This window comes from Drosophila montana, unplaced genomic scaffold (genome assembly GCF_035044405.1).
Source record: "Drosophila montana isolate Dmon_TW-CO22-7 unplaced genomic scaffold, ASM3504440v1 contig_2192_1, whole genome shotgun sequence".
Classification (NCBI taxonomy): domain Eukaryota; kingdom Metazoa; phylum Arthropoda; class Insecta; order Diptera; family Drosophilidae; genus Drosophila; species Drosophila montana.
This window is the reverse complement of record NW_026997087.1, coordinates 1,270,299-1,289,588: the sequence shown is the minus strand read 5'-3', so window position 1 is coordinate 1,289,588 and position 19,290 is coordinate 1,270,299. Positions and strand designations below refer to the sequence as shown.

At 40.7% G+C, this 19,290-nt stretch overlaps 3 protein-coding genes across 15 annotated transcripts in view; 2 read left to right on the top strand and 1 right to left on the bottom strand.

Annotated features, from left to right (window-relative positions):
- The window catches only part of MRP (Multidrug-Resistance like Protein 1), a 22,317-nt gene extending 9,102 nt beyond the window's left edge, over positions 1-13,215 (bottom strand). For 5 of the 13 annotated variants that reach the window (XM_064681261.1, XM_064681267.1, XM_064681269.1 and 2 more), the window contains exons 1-9: positions 13,087-13,215; positions 9,319-9,444; positions 8,949-9,257; positions 7,688-8,893; positions 7,488-7,625; positions 6,871-7,017; positions 5,871-5,955; positions 4,990-5,809; positions 4,554-4,918 (exon numbers count right to left, since the gene is read on the bottom strand). In XM_064681261.1, coding sequence (XP_064537331.1) covers positions 4,554-4,918; positions 4,990-5,809; positions 5,871-5,955; positions 6,871-7,017; positions 7,488-7,625; positions 7,688-8,893; positions 8,949-9,257; positions 9,319-9,375 — 3,127 coding nt within the window. In that variant the 5' untranslated portion in view covers positions 9,376-9,444; positions 13,087-13,215. Of the gene's footprint in view, positions 1-975; positions 1,197-1,841; positions 2,063-2,666; positions 2,888-3,072; positions 3,342-4,553; positions 4,919-4,989; positions 5,810-5,870; positions 5,956-6,870; positions 7,018-7,171; positions 7,319-7,487; positions 7,626-7,687; positions 8,894-8,948; positions 9,258-9,318; positions 9,445-13,086 lie in introns of those variants that run through there. The other 8 variants (XR_010436114.1, XM_064681264.1, XM_064681265.1 and 5 more) reach the window with 8 other exon arrangements.
- On the top strand, positions 10,103-19,290 carry Pih1D1 (PIH1 domain containing 1). Its single transcript, XM_064681276.1, has 5 exons — positions 10,103-10,309; positions 10,378-10,492; positions 18,256-18,884; positions 18,945-19,088; positions 19,152-19,290. Exons 1-5 carry the CDS (start codon positions 10,241-10,243, stop codon positions 19,185-19,187), a joined length of 993 nt encoding a protein of 330 aa, XP_064537346.1. The 5' UTR covers positions 10,103-10,240; the 3' UTR covers positions 19,188-19,290.
- On the top strand, positions 11,447-17,777 carry LOC135427661 (homeobox protein 5-like). The gene is made up of 4 exons (XM_064681232.1): positions 11,447-11,456; positions 14,154-15,920; positions 16,638-17,506; positions 17,575-17,777. The coding sequence occupies exons 1-4, from the start codon at positions 11,447-11,449 to the stop codon at positions 17,635-17,637; spliced, it is 2,709 nt and encodes a 902-aa protein (XP_064537302.1). The 3' UTR covers positions 17,638-17,777.

Here is a 19,290-nt window from a genome sequence, read left to right as displayed (position 1 = left end):
TATTAAAAACTCCTAACCTTACAAAATTTTTAAAGAATTCCTAGCCTCAAACAATCTATAAAGAACTCCTAACCTCAAAAAATCTATAAAACACTCCTAACCTCAAAAAATCTATAAGGAACTGCTAACATCAAAAAATCTATATAGAACTCCTAACCTCAAAAAATCTATAAAACACATCTTACCTTAACTAATCAATAAAGAACTCCAAACCTCTAAAAATCTATAAAGAATTCCTAGCCTCAAAAAATCTATAAGGAACTGCTAACCTCAAAAAATCTATATAGAACTCATAGCCTCAACTAATCAATAAACTCTAACCTCAAAAAATATGTAAAGAACTCCTAACATCAAAACACAGTGGGTTAGTTTTAATATTTCTTATGACAAAGTTTGCCGAGATTATTATAATCTAGAAAATTCAAGTAAATATGTTATATATCTCTAATTTTGATTCAATATAAAAAAACAGTGTAATACAAAATGCTGTATCCCTGGAAAATCTCACTTAATCTCAAAGTACAGTGGGCTAAAGCCTTCAAATTCGAATTAAAATAATTGTTAAACTATATTAATAAAAAGCCAAGCTATTAAGGCTACGGTTAAGTTTTAAGAACTATATAAAAGATCTTGAGAATACTTTACAAAATTTGGCTAGATATTTTTTTATGACTTAAAGTACGGTGGGACAGTCTCAACATTGAAGTACAGTGGAACAGTCTATAAGTTCTAGTTGACATTAAGGTAAGGTATATAAAGGTAAGAGACTGAGAAATGGGAAATAAACACGAACTGATATAAAGGTCTACTCTTTAAGCTGTTATACAGAACCCTTTCTAAATTTCTCAATATAAATGTCTTCTATTTTAACTGTTATATGGAACCCTCACTAAAATTCCCAACTAATCTCGAAAAGTACAGTTGTGTTTGTTTTGTATTTTGGTGTTTGGTGTGAAAAAATGTTGCGAAATTTACCGCAATTGCGCAAAATAGTACAACGCGCAGTAGCATGGGCAATGTGGCATCAACAACATGAATATCTTTCGAGAAACGATTCAAAATTCTGCCCTGCGGCGTCGTCTCGAACAGTTCCATGGGCCAGTGTAAAACACTTGACAGAAGTTGCGCATGAATCGCGATCGCGCACCTGACGCAACCGATCGCCAGCACCAGGGAGGAGCCCATATACGCGAGCACTATGTGAGGGAGGTAGGTTTAAATAGGATATGTGCATGGATACAAAATAGAACTAACTACAAATCTAAAACGCGGACGTTATAAAAGCAGTCTCTAAGAGAGCCCACAACAGCTCAACTCGATGCAAAGCCAGAAGGTAATACCCCTAATGTCTGTAAAATTGTATTTTAGGTGGACCTCCGGAGATTTTAAGAGACAAAATATAGAGTAAAAGGTTCTGTACTGGAATTCTTATGGAGAAATTTACTCAATATTTTAATCTACAAAAATATCCCAACTTTTAATAAGGTGGGATGGAAGAAACTACAAAAAAATATGTAGAAGCAGTCTCTAAGAGAGCCCACAACAGCTCAACTCGATGCAAAGTCAGAAGGTAATACCCCTAATGTCTGAGAATTTTATATTGAGGAGCTTCTCCTGAGATATGAACTGACAAAATAAAGAGTCAACTTTTAGATCAGATCAGATCAGAGCAGAGCAGAGAATTCGGGAATTCGTATGGACAAATTTACTGAATATGGAAGAAGCTACATAAAAAATTAAAGGAGCAGTCTCTAAGAGAACGTGCAGCTAAAACCCTGGGAGAATAGTCACGGCTGAAAGCCCGCCCCTTAAATGAAGGATGGTAACAAATTGGGAATTACCGCAAAGAGTTGCGAAATAGCCACGCGCAGATTGAGCGGCAGGGTATTGTCACAGGTGTCGACATCCTTGGAGAAGCGGTTGACAACGCGTCCTTGAGGCGTGATATCAAACAGCTCCATGGGCCAGCGCAGGACAAAGTGCACAAGAGTCTCGTGCAAATATGCGGCGCTATAAATGCAGCCCAGGGAGAGGGCAAGGTTCGAAAAGAAACTGGTAGCAACTGCAGTTGGGGACGAGGTTCAAAAGGTTCACAGTTAGTAATACAACAAAAGAAACGGAAAACAGACAGATATTAATGTATGTTAGGTCACAGAGAGATCTTATGAATGAATGGTTAAGTACGTAGGTCTGTTATCGAATGGGTTTACCATAAATGCCTGCAGGACGTCACGTATATTGAATGACAATTACGTTATCGATAGTATCGATTAACTATGGTATCGATTAATTGTGGTATCGACTATTAACAATGCGACCCTTTGATGTGGATGGGACTTGCACTGAATTGATTTTGGAATTGGAAACTGATTATAACAGGTAAAATAAAAAAATATTAAATTTATCAATTCTCCACACCTTAAAATAAATCGATAAATTGTCTATCGAAGATCTTTAATCCTAATCAGAAGTAACAGTTAAAGTAAAGTAAATCCCTCCTGTCATATCTGAGAACTATATTTTAGCTGAAGGTCCTCAGATGTCAAGTGAAAAAATATAGTCAAAGTATAAAAACAAGGAAAAAAGGAAAGGAATTTTAACTTATCCTAAACTCAAGGTACAGTTGCTTCCTTAAAGCCCGCCCCTTAATGGAAATTGAGATTTACCGCAAAGAACTGTGAAACAGATGCGCGCAGATTTTGCGGCAGTGTATTATCACAGGTATCGACATCCTTGGAGAAACGGTTGACAACGCGACCCAGGGGCGTCATGTCAAACAGTTCCATGGGCCAGCGAAAAACCGAATGCAGTACAGTCTCGTGCAAATATGCGGCGCTATATATGCAGCCCAGGGACAGGGCAAGGGTCGAAAAGAAACTGGTCGCAACTGTAGTTGGGGGGGGGATAAGTTCGGTTAGTACTACGAAAAAAAAAAAAAAACAAAAACAAAAAGAGACAGAGGCGTGCTTAAGCCTAGCAAAATGTCACCGTTATGAATGATAGATAGATCGAATGTTCCGGATAGAGCTTATGAGTGGTGCAGAGGGGTTAAGTACGTTAGTAAGTTGTTAGAATCGTGGGTAGAGATCAATCAGACGGTCGGTCATCGAAATTGTTTACCATGAATGCCTGCATCATGACCACGCGTATATTGAATGGCAGCACGTTATCGATAGTATCGATATCTTTCGAAAATCGATTAACGATGCGTCCCAGCGGTGTCGTATCGAACAGCTCCATCGGCCAGCGCAAATTCGAGTGCAATAGACTGTTATGCAGTATGCGCGAGCACTGAAGGCCGCCCAAAGAGACCGCGAGCGATGAGAAAAATGTCGATCCGACTACAAATTTTTTTCGTACGGTCGGTCATCGTTTTTGTAGGATAGCGGTTTAAGGGAAAAGGGGGTAATACAAAACACACACAGATTTAAAATTTTGTAAACATAATTTGGATATAATTAAATTGCATTAATTGCAATAACACGAAAGCAACTTGTTAACACAGTTGTGGAATATTATTAGGCATGCTCTGAATTGAAGTTGGAATTGTACTTTTGAAATAAAAAAGGTTTAACTTGCATATAAGAAACCCTTCATTGAAAGCTGAATTTTGATAGTCAAAAAGAAAATGGAGAAATTAAGAAATAGGAAGAATAATATTTTAAAAAAATCTTAAGGGAATTCAAAAGTGTTTAAATATTCTATAAAAATATATAGAAAATAATTTTAAATGCAAGGAAGATTTAAATTTTTTGATGTTCCCATTTAGAAGCGACCACTATTTATTAAAAATTTTATTTTTTATGGCTTAAATTATTATCGCTGTTTCAAAAATGATTTTCTCTTGACAGTTATCGAAAAGTTGTCGAACTATCGAAATCGTGACGAGCATTTTTTTCGCTGTTTCAAATATGATTGTCTCTTGACAGTTATCGAACTATCGAAATCATGCATTTTTCCCATTCATTTCATGCCTAATTGAACATATTTTGTGTGCTGAGCAAATTACTAAGTGTTATCTATATAATTGTTAGCCATATAATAAGTTGTGTACATAGATCTAGTGTGTTTGTCAATATCAATCTTGTTAGTTGGTTGTTGGTCGGACAGAAAGATGATGAAGGTTGAGGTTGAGGCGCAGACTATTTGTTTGTCAGCGACTTTTCGAGGCGTGATTTGGCGGGCAAACGTAAAAAGCAACACATAAAATTAAATACAACCAAATACCATAAAAAATACACAAAAGATAAAATGCCAGAAAAGCAGATAATAACGCCAGGAAATTTAACACTGTTTCATTTAAAATGTTCCACAGAAAGGCACAGCATAAAATGATAGGCATGTATACTAGTGTTTCATTCCATTCGTTCCACACGAAATTTTCAGCGATTTGATCTGCTTTTCCGGCAAATTATTTAAAAACTTATAACTAAAAGCATAACATTAAACGAAAAGGCAAACATTAAACGAAAATGAAACGACAACATAAAAGCTACATAAATGCGACAAAACGAACATGAATATAATTACGAACTGAATCACAATGAGCTCACCTTGACCGAAACCGAAGGCGCCGTAGACACCCAAGTACATATTCCTGAGGCCCGTGTCGTGCTCGACGGCCTTGTCGTTGGACCATTGTGTGAGCCACAGATTGGAACCGATTTGGAAGGCTTGGAACACAAAGTTCAGCACCAAAGTGGCAATCGATAAGAATATGCCAACGCTTTTGATATAATGCTTGTAGACGGCAAAGTCGACGCCGCCCGTTTGCGATTTCTCCGTCTCGATCAGTTTGCCTTCGACCTCTTGTTTCTTTTTCAGCGAGGCGGCGGATGCATTCGAATCGTACGAGTTCTGGCGCTTGGCGCGGCGACGCAGACTGCCACCCATCAAGCTGTCGGCGGAGGTGACAGAGCTGCAGAAAAATATACAAAAACAAACAACTTTAGTCAAGATCTCAGAGATTAGTCGGGGGCCACAACTCACATCGAGTCCGAGAGACTTTCGGTGCGCGCCAGGAGAATGGCCTTCTCGAAGGGTGCCACCAGAGCGGGATCGGTTTGCGATAGCTGACGTTTGATTTGATTAAGCTCCTCTTCCTCCTCCTCGCCCTCTTGCAGATGCTGCATCAGGAAGTCGGCAAAGGCGCCCCGGTTCTTTAGCAGCTCAGCGTACGTGCCATTCTCGCTAATCTCGCCCATTTTCATCACATAAATCTTATCGGTCTGGGGCAGGAACGTGATGCCGTGTGTAACCAGGACACGTGTCTTTTTGGCCAGCATGCCCTTCGGTCCGATCACCTCCTCGAAGATGTGTTTGCCCACATGCGCATCGACCGCGCTCAGCGGATCGTCCAGCAGATACAGGTCCGCATCGTGATAAACGGCGCGCGCCAACGAGATGCGCTGCTTCTGGCCGCCGGACAAATTGATGCCCTTCTCGCCGATTTCGGTCAGATCGCCGGCGGAGAGTATCTCGATATCGGTGCGCAAAGCGCAGGCATCGATCACCTTATTATAACGCTTGCGATCGTACGGCTTGCCGAACAATATATTGTCCCGCACGGTCGCGTTCTGGATCCAGGCCTGTTGCGGCACATATGCCATTTTGCCGACCGTGTTGACCGTGCCCGAGATTTTCTCCATTTCGCCAAGGAGTGCTTGTATCACCGAGGACTTACCGGAACCGACGGTGCCAACAATGGCAACCAGATTATTTTTGGGCACCTGCATGTTTATATTCTTGAGCGTCGTCTCGTCCTCATCGCCCCACGAAAAGTGGCCATTCTCAATGCTCATGGGATGCGCTAAAAATATTTCATAATTATTTTATTTGATTTGGCCTTTTTGTCGGTCGGATCTACTCACGCTTTGAGGAATCATGTTGCACATTGTTAGGGTCCAGCTCTTCACTGTTCAGGAATTTGTTTATACGTTGGACAGAAACTTGCGTCTATGCGAGGAGGAAATCGATTAGAAATCTTTTGATCGTTATGCAACACTGTTGTCAACACACAGGTTACAGTTAGCATTAGTTGTTGGTATGGTGGGATGTTCGGAAAGGATTCGATAAGCTCTTAGGTACTTTAAATATTTCGTAGTCTCCCAAGATTAGAACAAAAACTCGGCCTGCCGAAACTTCTGTACCCTTGCAGAACTTTGGGTATTCAATGGATGATGTCTATAAAAAGACGAACCCTCAATTCTCCTTATTACATAAGATACTCAGATAGAAACTGATCAGATTTTTGGATAACTACATTAAGGCAAAAATTGTATATTAAATTTTAATAATATATGATCCTGAAGGTAAGAAAATGAAAGAAAAGTATTAATAAATTTTAACGATCGGACAATATTCACCAAAGTTTATTTAGGATTAAATCTTTGAAAATACCCTCTGCAAGGGTATGCAAATGTAAAACTAAACTGAATGAAGGATGTTGAAGAAACGAATAGAAAATGTAGCCCAAAGCCTTTGCTGCCGCTTTCTAAAGAAATGCCCCATCAAATTGTCAAAACTATTTGTAGCACAGGACATTTCGATGATGTATGAAAACCCATTAAAAAACCATTTAAAAAAAAAGTGAAACTATTTTAAAGAAGTTGAGGATAGTTAGGAAAATTGTAGTGTAGGGTTAGATTTGGATATATATATAATTGTCATTCGTTGCTGTAGCTAAATAAAATAATAATTATAATAATCAATAATAGTTGAACATAAATTACAATCACAATACGGCACAAGGGAACAATTCACAGTGTGAACTGTACCAAAATGTTCTCCCACTTTCAGCCAGATACGATCTGATATCGAGCTGAAAGCTGGAAGATATTTTGAATTGAAATTGCAATATGGTAAACTTACTTGCACCAAGTTGGTGATCAGCATGGGCAACATGGTTAACGGAAAACGAAGTATGTTGAATAATGATAATGAGACAAAGGTTTTTTTCGCATCGAGCACATTGTTTTCATCGATTAGAACATATGTGGCAAATGTGACTAATGATACCTAGAAAAATATAGTAATTCGTATTTGGGTTATTTTTTGTTTTTGCATTGTTTTTCTGGAAATTTCGGGTGTGTGCCGATAGATGCCCATAGCCGAAGTAAATGTGTCGATATATAATCTAGATGCCGTTTGATCCGTTTGCCGCGGTCTTTACCTCGGCTATGTCAACCGTCAGCATGGGTATTATGGTCAACGGCAGTTTCATGATATCGAACAGTGCGAGACTGACAAAGACCTTCTCGACGCTCAGCTGATTCGCCTCGTTGGACAACAGGTAAGTGGCAAATGTCACCAAGGATACCTTATTTTTGTTTTTTTTGTGATTTTTGTAATTTTGTTTTTTTTACATTTTTTTTTTTTTTTTTTTGGACAAGATAATAGACACAGATTCCAGGATTAGAGCACGTCCCATAAACGTCAAGTGCTGCAAAGAGAGTTCAAAGCGGCGCCAATTGCCTGGCAATTCTTACCAAAAACGGCGCACAGGACCACAGAAAGGATGTGCTGGCATTCAAGTAGGCGGTCGCGCGCAGTGTGGCTATTTCCTTATCACGTATGTCCAGCACCTGCTTCTCGAAACTGGGCTCCCAAGCGTACAATTTCAGCACCTGCAATGGAAGTTAATGAAGTCAAAAGGAAGTAGCTGCTAGGGCTCTGGGCTCACACTCACCTTAATGCCACTGAGGACCTCGTTCATGAGCTTGACACGCTCGTCCTTGTACTTCATTTGGCGTATTTGATAGGTCTTGATGCGGCTGGCAATGAAGCCGTTGAGCGGAATCATGATGATCATCACGGCGAGACCGGCCAGCACGGATGGACCCAGCTGCTGCCAGAGGAAGTAGAGGGCCAGTGCGATTTGCAGTGGCGCCGACCACAACATGTTCAGATAGGTGGTCAGATCCATGAAACGTTGCGCGTCGACAGCCATTAGATTGACAATTTCACCGACTGTGGACGCTTTGCGGGCGGCATTCGAAATGCGCATCGCCTTGCGGTAGATGCAGTTGATCAGCGCTGTCCTGATGCGCAGGCCCACAATAAACATGCGATGGAAATACTGAGCGAGTATAAAGGTCTGTGCGCTGGCCAGCACAAACAATAGTATCGAATACATGATGCCCTTCCATTCCGGCTGCGGTACCCCCGCAAAGTCCTCCACATAGCCAATGATCAGGCTGAGCACTTGCGGCTGGGCAAAGGTCAAAACATCGGTGATCAGCTTGAAGAACGAGCCGAATAGGAAAATTCCACCAAAGGATCTGTAAATGGGCGGCATAATGCTGGCCATGCCCTTCTTGCGGCCATTGGTCTGAGGATTCTCAAACGAGACCTTGCCATTGCTAAACTGCGCCTTCGGCTCCTGACCGCCGCTGGCTCGCTTGTAGTTCTTGCGCACATTCTTGTTCCAATAATGCGCAAAGGTGGGCATCACCTCCTTGCAGCTATCCTGCGGCCGCAAATCCCACAGATCCTTCTCCTCCAGCGGATTGCGATAGCCCTTCAGGGCCATCCGATCGAACCAACTGTACGTGATGCGCGACAGAAAACTGGCCGAGAGTTCGGGTATCTCTTTGGGTCCACGCTTGTACTTGGTCTGCCTGGGCAGCTGGTCGGCAAAACAGTTGAGGATCAGCATCAAGCAGGTAAAGGCAAAGAATATAAAGAAGCTGGCAAACTGATATGTCTCCCAGGTGAAATCGTGCGGCTCCGCCTGTTGGGAGCCAATTATCTGATTGCGCTCCTGATGCAAGCGTGCCTCGGTCCGACAGCGTGGTATGGAGAACAGTGTCAATATAAACCAGAACATGAACTGGCAGCCAGATGTCTGAACGCCATACTTGCGATTCAGCGGTATGAACATCAGTACCATCAGCTGCAATTGGAAAAGTTTATAGTCTATGGAACAAGTCAAGTATTGCGCGGCTTACAAAGGTGAGCAATTTGATGACGGGTGTCCAAATGTCCACGCCATATAGCGGCAATTCGGAGTCGCCGCCCTTCTTGACAAACGCCATGATCAGATCCAAGGCGGTGACCACCAGGAGACCCACATTTACGAGCAGTTTGCTTATGTTCAATCTGTTCCATGGTATGTTCTTATCTAAGCTGGCCTTCAAATACCAAAAATCGAATAGCATAAATAGCCAAAAGAAGGCACAGGGTGCCCAAACTAGAACTGTTTGCTCGAAACAGGGTGTAAAATCTGGATCTGTTGTCCACCACGTCTCATTGGCATCCTGTTAAAAAATAATGTGCGTTAATTGGGCGTGAAATAAAGCATTTGTCTCTCGCACTCACCCAGAATGTGGAGCCGCAAAACTCGTCCATGGACGAAAAGGCAGTATCGTCTCCCATGGTCGAGTTTTGGCCTTCAACTTTTTGTGTAAGCACTCCTCCACGTGCGTGTCTGTGGGCAAAACGAAACTGTGAAACATGTAAAAAAAAAAATTGTACTATGCAAAAACAGCTGGTTTATTTCACAACACAAGAAGAAGCATTGAAAACAAGAAAATAAAAAAAATAAAAAAACGATAACGATAAAATTTACCAGACGACACAACATTGAATAACCAGTGTTGCCAATTTAGCTGAAAATACGTCAGATCTGGCATATTCAGAGGAACAACTAGTTGATACTCCTTTTTTAGCGGTGCCTTCGTTCGGCATACGAAATGCGTATCATTGTTAATTATGTCCATTAATTTGGGAACGAAGTGAATCATTTAAGGAATTCGGTAAAAATGAAATCGATTTGTTGTACTCGTACTGAAGAAAATCATATTCAACATATAAAAGTAAAATGAATATTAAACCCTAAGTATATGGAATGTTGTACAGCAATATAAATTGAGTTATTTCCGATGCTGCTTACCTTTTAATATATATGTAGGTTTAAAATTTTCATATCACGACAGGTTAGATGTTGTACTGGCTGGTTTTTATAATTTCAGCTATTTTTAGCTATTTTTATTTATACTCAGTTCATCTCTCTTTATGCTCATTTCATCGATAGTTTTGCAAAACGGCATTAACAGCACTGCCAATGTTATCGCATTTACGACTTATCGTTTGGCAACCCTGCATGGCACTTTGCGTGTGCCGAATGATAAAAAAATACACTTTGCCTGTCAGAAAATATAATAATAGTCAAGTAAATAGAAATAAAGGTCTATTTACTGTTTTATAAACTTGAATTTGAATTGAATACAAAGGCGCAATAATGTCGCGCCGCAGCAACTTTATCGAGGGCAACGACAACTTTCGCGAACAGAATTTGCGCTTTGTAAGGGTGAGTAAAAAAGCACAAAAAAGCGCAATTATAAATAATAACATGCGTTTCCAAATTGATAACTGTAGAACGAGTTTGAAGAAAATATAAATCAATTCTTTGGCTCGGACACGGCCGGCACAGTTCCAACTGGCAATGGAGGAGCACCGCCGCGCGATTCTATTATTGTACAACCGACGCCCGGTAAGTGCCTCCACTTGGCTTAATCTGGCAATTGTTGTGGTCCGTGCATCACAATTGCTATTTGTTAAGTCTTTTTAATTTTATCAGTACCTATAACTGCTTATCTGCGCGATACGCGTCACAAACGATCCATGTCGATCGCTGACACATGGTTTCCCCCACCAGTCGAGTGCGTTTAATTTGTTTTGAAGTGTGTTTCCAAGCGTATATTTAATTTGACCGCTGTCATTACGAATTCCCAGCAAACAATCAGTTTGATTAAAGTCTTCACTACTTAGTGCCTGCATGTATATAAATTTTTATAAATATTTATACTTCTAGCTGTTTTATGAAACCAGTTTTGCGTCTGGCCCACACTTGATCTTTAACAATGCCATATTTATTGATCTATGCCTGATGCGAAAACGAGTTTGTTTGTGTTTTAGTATAAAATGTTAAAATAAGAAACTAAATTTTAATAATTGCTAAAGCACCGCTGGCCAAATACTCTAATGAATTGCGTGACTGCAATTAGTGTTTCCCGGAATTCGAATTATTTACAAACTCGTTTTCCCTTGACGCTTTGAATCTGGGCTATAATGCTGAGAACTTTTGGGAAAAAGTATCAAGTAGATATTTTTCGAAAATAGTTAAAACTCGGCTTGAATCCATAATATACATTATCCCCCATTCAAACTAATTACAACTTACAGCGAGATTAAACATATCAAATTGTAACCAGGCAATTAGAATTCGAATTCATTTGGAATTCGAGATAAGCTCGGTTGCAGGCCGGCTGACGAATTAATTATACTCTAACCAAGGTTAAAGTAAACAAAAACGAGTCTTTTTTTTCGTTCGGATAAAACATTTGTAATTAATGGCAAACCTGTTCCGGCGACTATTCAAAGTTATGTAATAGAATCAAATATCTAATTTTGTGCGCCAAACGGAAAGAAAAAAAAAAAAAACAAGATGGTGTTAAGTACGACGAATGCAGAAATATTCACATTTTAGTTGAATATTCTGCGAGTCATCGTGATGCTGCTCTGCTGTTGATTTCCAGAAAAGGGCAGAGGAACACACTGATAAAAAGAAAAAATGTCAGAAAAGTCCAATATTGAACTTGTCACTTTTCGGGCACAATAAACATTATATATTGTATATATATAGATGTATATATATATAGCATATTATAAATAATTTTATACTCTGTTCGTAAGATTAAAAAGAGTTTATTGGTTCGTCCCAGCTTCGCTAGGAAAAGTCTTATTGTGCCACAGTCAGTTTTGGAGTCAACAAATTTATTATTCTTCACACTTTGAAAGTCACTGAGACAATCGGTTTCAGTTTTAAAACTAAGAGCTAAGTGAAGATTTAATACTGTGAAACCTTACAGTTTGAAAGTCATTGCGAAAGTGTATCTTAAACCGTTTAAAGAGTCCATAAAATAATGTTGCTCACTCACACAAATCGCAAAAATCGATTTTAATTAACTTTACAGTTTGAAGATCACTGTCTTTGGCTTACAGTTGCAGAGTAACTAAGCACATTAACACGCTTTTCTATCTCTCCAGACTATATTACACAGTTTGAGTATAAGCGAACGGTTCACAGTTAACCAGCCACATAGCGAATAAACAAAAAGCAGAGCATTGCGCAGTCGGTTGCAGTCGATGCAACATATTCAAGTGTTATTTATGACTTGATTGTCTTTGGACATTATCGCTGCACTTGCCATTTATTAGCTATCACTTGCTCGACTTTATCGGCCGCTCTCTTTTGGGGTTTTTGTTTTCGCGGTTCCCTTTGTTTACTGTGTCCTTTCACAGGATTGCACAAACTTTGTTATCATTATCTTCCAAGTTGTTTCTGAGACGTGCGCGCGGCAACGCGTTGTTATCATTTACAGGCCCAAGTACGCGCACACGCACACACATACTTTTAACTACTGTTGTATACACATACATACATACCAAAAAATATATTATTTCTGTTTACTGTTGTTTTAGTTTTGAATTGCACTTTATAGTTTTATTGTTCTTGCTTATCGCGCTTGTTTATAATAGCTACGTGCGTGCGTGTGCGTGCCTGCACATGTGTGTGCGTGCGTGTCTCTCTCTCTCTCTCTCTCTCTCTCTATTTCTGTAGGCCGCTTCTCAGGGCCCTTTTTTGGGGAAATAATCGACAGTTGGGCTTAAGTTGTGACGTCATCGTATCAGGTTTTGCCCACAAATTGTTCTAACTGTTCGCAACATAGTAGCACACACACACAAACACATATCTTTTATGCAAATAAATCATATAATAGTTCTGTGTTAATTCAGTTTGGCGTTATCAATTATAAAATCACACTGAGCATGACCAAACAGAACACAAACACACAATTTGCCAATTATCAAAATTATTGCCAGATCTTTTTAATGATTCATAGAAAATCGTTAGAAATAATTTCTCAGTGGAAACCCTTCTAGAACGTGCGTGGGCATTTCACAATGTGTGTCAAATAACTTTCGTTCGCACTTGTTACGCTTGCGGGCGCCCGAATGACAACAACAACAACATCAACAATGAAAACAACAAACACCACACCAATAAAAGCCACTTATAATTACCTCGGCGAAATAAAGTGACGTACCAAAATGCTGCTGCTATTGTTGCTGGGTTGTGTGATTTGCCGGCAATTTTTTTTTTTCTAATATTCCTTCGACCGGCTCGTGTCGAGCTAACAAAACCAACTGAATGCCAGACGCACAGCCCAGCGGCACTTATTTGTTTCTATTTGAAGCGCTCCCACACCAATACCAATGCAACCCGTTTAATCAAGAGCTGGCAAAGCACACCGTAGTCAAAACGTGCACACTTGCTGCCTTTCCCACACATATGTACATACCGACTCTCTCGCTCTCTTTCTCTCTGCTGATTTGGCTCGCTGTTCTCTTTTGTTTGATCAATGAAAAGCTGTGCAGCTTAAGCCAGACTTGGGCTCGTCAAACACACAGCAAAGCTGGTCACACTGCCAAGCTTGCTGAGCCTTTGGCAATTTAAGTTTTGCGCGCGCACACACACACGAGTGCCTAATTGACAAGTCATTGCTCATCGGCATTTTAACGCGCGCTCTTAAAGATAGTGCTAAGGCCCCCCAAAGAGCGAGGGCAAAAGAGAGGGAGAGAGATAAGAGCGCGCGCGATAAAACAACACAAATTATATTTCTGATGAAATAAGCAAACAATAAGCATACAATATACACACCTATGTATGTATATACATATGTACGTAGCAAATGTATGCAATTTACAATGTTAACAGTTCTGGAAATAACAGCGACGTTTGACTCATGACATGTGTCAAAAACAACAGAGAACAATTTTTGAACATCACGCACATGTTGACAGCGAAAGTGTTGAGTATTGTTTACAGAGATAAAAAACCCCATATAAACATATGCTCAACTTAAAACCAAATAAACGGGTGGCAAAAAAAAAAATACAAAAAAAAAACAAAAACAGAACTCATGCACACTCAACACGGCACTCTTTACATAAACCAAAGAGTCAAGTGCGAGTTGCTTGTGTGTGTGTGTGTGTGTGCGTGTGTGTGCGTGCGTGCATGTGTGTTGATTTTAATCAAAGTGTCTCAATTTTCTTTACATGTCTCTTTTTCTCATGCAAAAATTGAGCAGGCAACGGTGATGCGAAGCCGTTCCGAAGCGTTGAACTGGATCAACGTTCGCAATACTTTCGCCAGTTGGGCCTCAATCGCAGCCGAGCTCACGCCCTGGCCGTTGGCTCCATGAAGGTGCCCGATTTCAATTTGCGCAACATTCAGCGGCAAAGATATCGCATGAGCGTCGAGGCCGGCGACGAGCGCCAGGCGGAGGTGGACGCCATTATTGTCAAAGAAGTTACAACTATGATTGAGTCGCGCCAGGAGAGGCTCAAGCAGCGGCCGCGTACCCCGCCACCGCCGAGAGACATCGACTGGCATGGAAATAGGGGCGTTCCACGGCAACGTGCACCAAGCCCCGAAAATTTTGGACTGACTCGCCGGTTCGACGACCATGAACGAAATGAACAATTCCGTGAGCGTAATGACAACTTTCGTGAGCGAAAAGATAGCCATCGTGAGCGGAACGATGATTTTCGTGAGCGAAATGATAGATATCGGGAAGACAGTTTTCGTGCTCGGCATTTTGAACGAAATGATAATTTTCGTAAAGCAGATGCTTTTAATGATACACCAAGATTTATGGATAAAATTCGTAACTCAAATTTGGACGATTTTGGTCCAAATCAGTTCAGGGACGAAGAACGCAGCATGTATAATATAAATCGTGAACCAATTAATTCCAATTTCGGCTTAAATCGTCGTTCGCCAAGTCCCGAAAATTTTCGATCAAACTATGATGATTTTCGCGACGAGCGTCCAAGAAATTTTCAAAATTCCAATATGAACGATTTCGATGATGATTTGAGGGCTGCACCACGACAGCTGGAGAGCTATCGCGGAACTAGTCCGGAACGCGGACGGGGACGGATTGATGTACGATTCGATAATGAACCGGACGAACAACGTTTCTACAATGAACGCAATCAAAGTTATCCGGAGGATAATTTTCGTCGACAGCCAGTCCTGGACGAACCTTTCCCAAGGAATGTTCGGAATGAGGAGCGACGTCCGGAATTTATAGACGATTTTGGACCGGGACCCAATTTTGTTAGCGAACCATCGAATTTTGTGGGAAATAATTTGATTGACCGAAATGAATATGCTTTAAATATAAATCGATATAATTCTGATGGAAGTTTGCCAGACGAACGACGCAACTTTGATCCCGATTTCCAGGACAGAGCCAACATGGGCCCCGATTTCCAGCCGGATACAATGTTCAACAACAGAAATCAATCGAACTGGAATAACAATAATAATAATAATAATCCAATGAACCCATCTAACTGGAATATTAATAATCCCATGAACCAACCCAACTGGAACAATAATAATAATAATCCCCGAAGCTTTGGCTTTTCGGGAGATAATCCGGACATGATGCTGCCCAGCTTTGTTGGGCCCGCCCAAATGAGAAACAACCAACAGCAGCCAAGAAGCAGCTCCCTCAACAGTAGACCAAGTCCGGCGCAGGTTGCCCAAAGATTAAACCAACAAAAGCCATCGCCGATTCGAACTGGCAACAATGTCCCAAAAAAACCCCTGATTGCCAATGCACCGGGCAACAGGCAAACGGTCGGCATGCCAACCAAAACAACTAATCCAAATCCAGTCAATGCTGTGCCCAAAAAACCCTTACTGCCAGCTCCGGCTGGCAAAAAGGATGTTCGCCACAATTTAGTCAAAATTAATACGAATACAAACCAAAATCCAGACAGGCCGAGCACATCGCAAGCCGCCAGCAATCAGCTAAATCTGGCAACAGCAGCTCCCCGAACTGGTAAGCTATATAACAGTTCCGTTATAAAGTCCTCAAGGCACTTAAACATATCGAGCTCGATCTTTTAAAATTTTTTACACAAATATTTTAGTGAATTTTTACCTACCAAATTCAAATTTTAGCTCAATAGCTAAGTTTTAGACCCAATAAAACCTATAAAAGGCAAAGAAAGTTCGCTGGTTCGTTTCACGATTTGAACCAGTTCATGAACTCTGAAGTGGATTCGAACCTTGGTTCTATACATGTTATTCCATTATAAATGATGGAATTTTGTTTTAAAATTTAACTTTGTTCCAATTATATAAATTTACATATTTCGAGAAAAGTTCCAATAATTAAGAATGCTTAGAAAAAAAAGTAAAGTTCATGGTTCAAACCCCCTCGACTTCAAAGCTTACCCAAATCCTGATTATTTAGTTTGCCATATTTCGAGAACTAATTATAACGTAAGAAAAGTTCCAGTTCCAACCAGAAATACTAAAAAAAAAAAGAAGTAAGGTTCATGGTTCAAACCCCTTTCACTTCAAAGCTCAGCCAAATTTCTGATTACTTCAACATATTTCGAGAACTAAATATGACGTAAGAAAATATCCAGTTCCAATCAGGAATACTTTAAAAAAAATATAAGTAAAGTTCATGGTTCAAACCCCCTTGACTATAAATCTTACTCCAAATGTTTAAGTGTTTTGTAGGAGAGTAGAAAAGATATATAGTCAGACCTCTTCACAGCCAACAAGCGTGCAGCAGACGCAACAGGTTCAGGATTTTTGACCAAGGCCGAGATTAAGAGACGCAAGCTGGCCGTAAAGCGTGGATTTTTGATTGGCGGCATCAAGCTGCCGTATATAAACAACAGTGCACGGGAGCTGCCCCAGCCGGAGGATAAATCCTATGCGATTACATTTTTCGAACAAGAGCCCATCTATAATACGGCCATCTATGTGACGGACAATGATGAGGGCGACATTGCGAACATTGAATCGGACGAGAATTCGGATGATGATGATGCTCCGCCAGCGGCTGCCAACCAGATGGTTTTCACGCCGGGTACCAGAAAGCGCAGTGCCATACGCAAACGGATCAGTACGGCCTGGACGAGGCTGTATCGGGCGAATAATTATAAATGCTGGCTCAACTGGTGGAAGGCGTACAAATGGTGCGAGCCGGAGTTGAACAAGCAGCTGGAGAAGTTCGGTTCCTTGAATATCCGGCAGGCTTTTCTGCCCAACTATCCGAAGAAAACCACGGAGCAGGTGATAAATCTGGTCATGAAATCGGCTCATTTCGCGCTCGAGGAGAACACGAGCTCGCATTTTCGTAACCACAAAACTCTATATAAGCTTATGAATGAGGTATTTCTCGAGAATCTCTCGTTGCCCGTTATTGAACAGCTGCAGGAAATGATACGCGGCACCCCGAATCATATTTGGGCATACAAAATGCGTAGCATGGTTTATCTCTGGGCGGAATACTATAAAATTGCTACAGCTAGTCCCATAGATAAGGCATATTTTGCGGCTATTCGGGCTAAATGGAAGAGTCCCGTGTTCCACTGGATGTGCAAACAGGCATTCGATGAGCTAAAGGTGGGCAGCTTTTTTTATTTATATATTTCCCTATTTCGTATTATAATCGAATCTTTCTGTATTGGCAGGCTATCAGTGCAATCGAGTGGCCGGATCACGCTAAGGAGTATGCGCGTCTAAAATCTGCTTAAAGAACTATAAAACCTAAGATATTTTAATTTTTAGCCACTTTGAACATAATTGAAATAATGAAAACGTATTGAAATCAATGATGATTAATAATAATGTACGCTTAACAAGCAGTAACAAGTTTCTTTTGTACTTAATCACAGGTTAAATTTTACAATTAAGTTGTCTATGGCTGCAAGCCCAAAGTTATTTTAATTTTTAGCCACTTTGAAGTTAATTGAAATAATGAAAACATATTGAAATGAACGATGATTAATAATATTGTTCCCTTAACAAGCCGTAACTAGTTTCTTTTGTACTTAATCACAGGATAAATTTTACAATTAAGTTGTCCAGGGATGCAAGCCCAAACCAATTGTAGCTGGTTCGGTTCACAGTTTTAGCTAAGATTCAGTTCGTTAACTTAATATTCTACGTTCATGAAAACAAACTTTGATTTGTCCTTTGGATATTTTAAGAATTTATCAAATTTTAAGAAAAAGCTAAGGTTCGTTTCGGAGGTTTTTTTTAAGTTGGTTTGGTTTAAGGTTCGGTTCCTTGAAGTGGGGAATTTATTATTTAAGATTAGAATCTAGTTCCATCAATTTATATTTATTTTTGATTTTCCTCAATTTTATCAGGATTCTGCGTGAAAAGCTTTAAGGTCAACAGCAATGAGAAGTTCTTCATAAACGTTTGCCAGGCACCGGAAGTGCCAGGACCCAAAGATATAACCGATGCGGAGCTAATTTCCATATTGGAGTCATGCGAACCGGGCTCGTTCCGCGTGCCCATGAGCATCTCGGAGATGCGCAGCGCCAAGGATCGCTCCAATAATACGGTGGAAGTGTGCGACATCGCGATCAATCCGAAGTTTTTGTTGAAAATCAAAAAGTCGCAACTGTTCAACAATTTCTTTCTACAAATCGTCGCCGAGGCGCTGAGCGAAAAGTACAACATACAAATCAGCATGGATAAGACAATCATCCTGAGCAATCGCAAGTTTATCGGAACCCTGGCGCCGCATCGTGTCCGCAACGATGATGTGCAGCGGGCGGGTGGCCCAAAGCAGCCCAACAACGAGTCCCAGGTGCTGGGCGAGCCATCCGCATCGAAACCGGGCGCATTGGTGCAGGAAATCGACGAGGAGCATGCGGCCAGTATCCGGACTAACTGGGCCAAGAACCGTGAGCCCATCTACAAGCTACGCGCCCGCGTTCGCGATGAGATCGTCGATGAAATCCACGCCGAACTCTATTTGCCCAATTGCGTGAGTCTATTTAATCTGTATATCTTTATGGATAATACCCTAACATTTCTTTCCTACCAGGTCTCGTCGCAGGAGTTCAGCTTGGACATTGGCGAGGATCGCATATTGATCGAGTCCCCGAAACACGGCTATGTCTTTGATAAATTCGTCAACTATCGCCTGAACCAGGAACGCGCCCAGGCGCTCTTCGATAAAACCAGCAAGGTTAATATCGAGTTTATACATCTTCCAAGTTTAACTTGATTAATTATTGGATAACTTTTACAGATGCTTCAAGTTCGCATTCCGGTTCTGAGCATGTGAATGCATCTCAATCATGGACATAAAACACGCTTAATTTCAAATTCTTAAATATTAAATCTAAAATAATAAAGAGCATTGATAATCAAATGCTGAATAGAACATA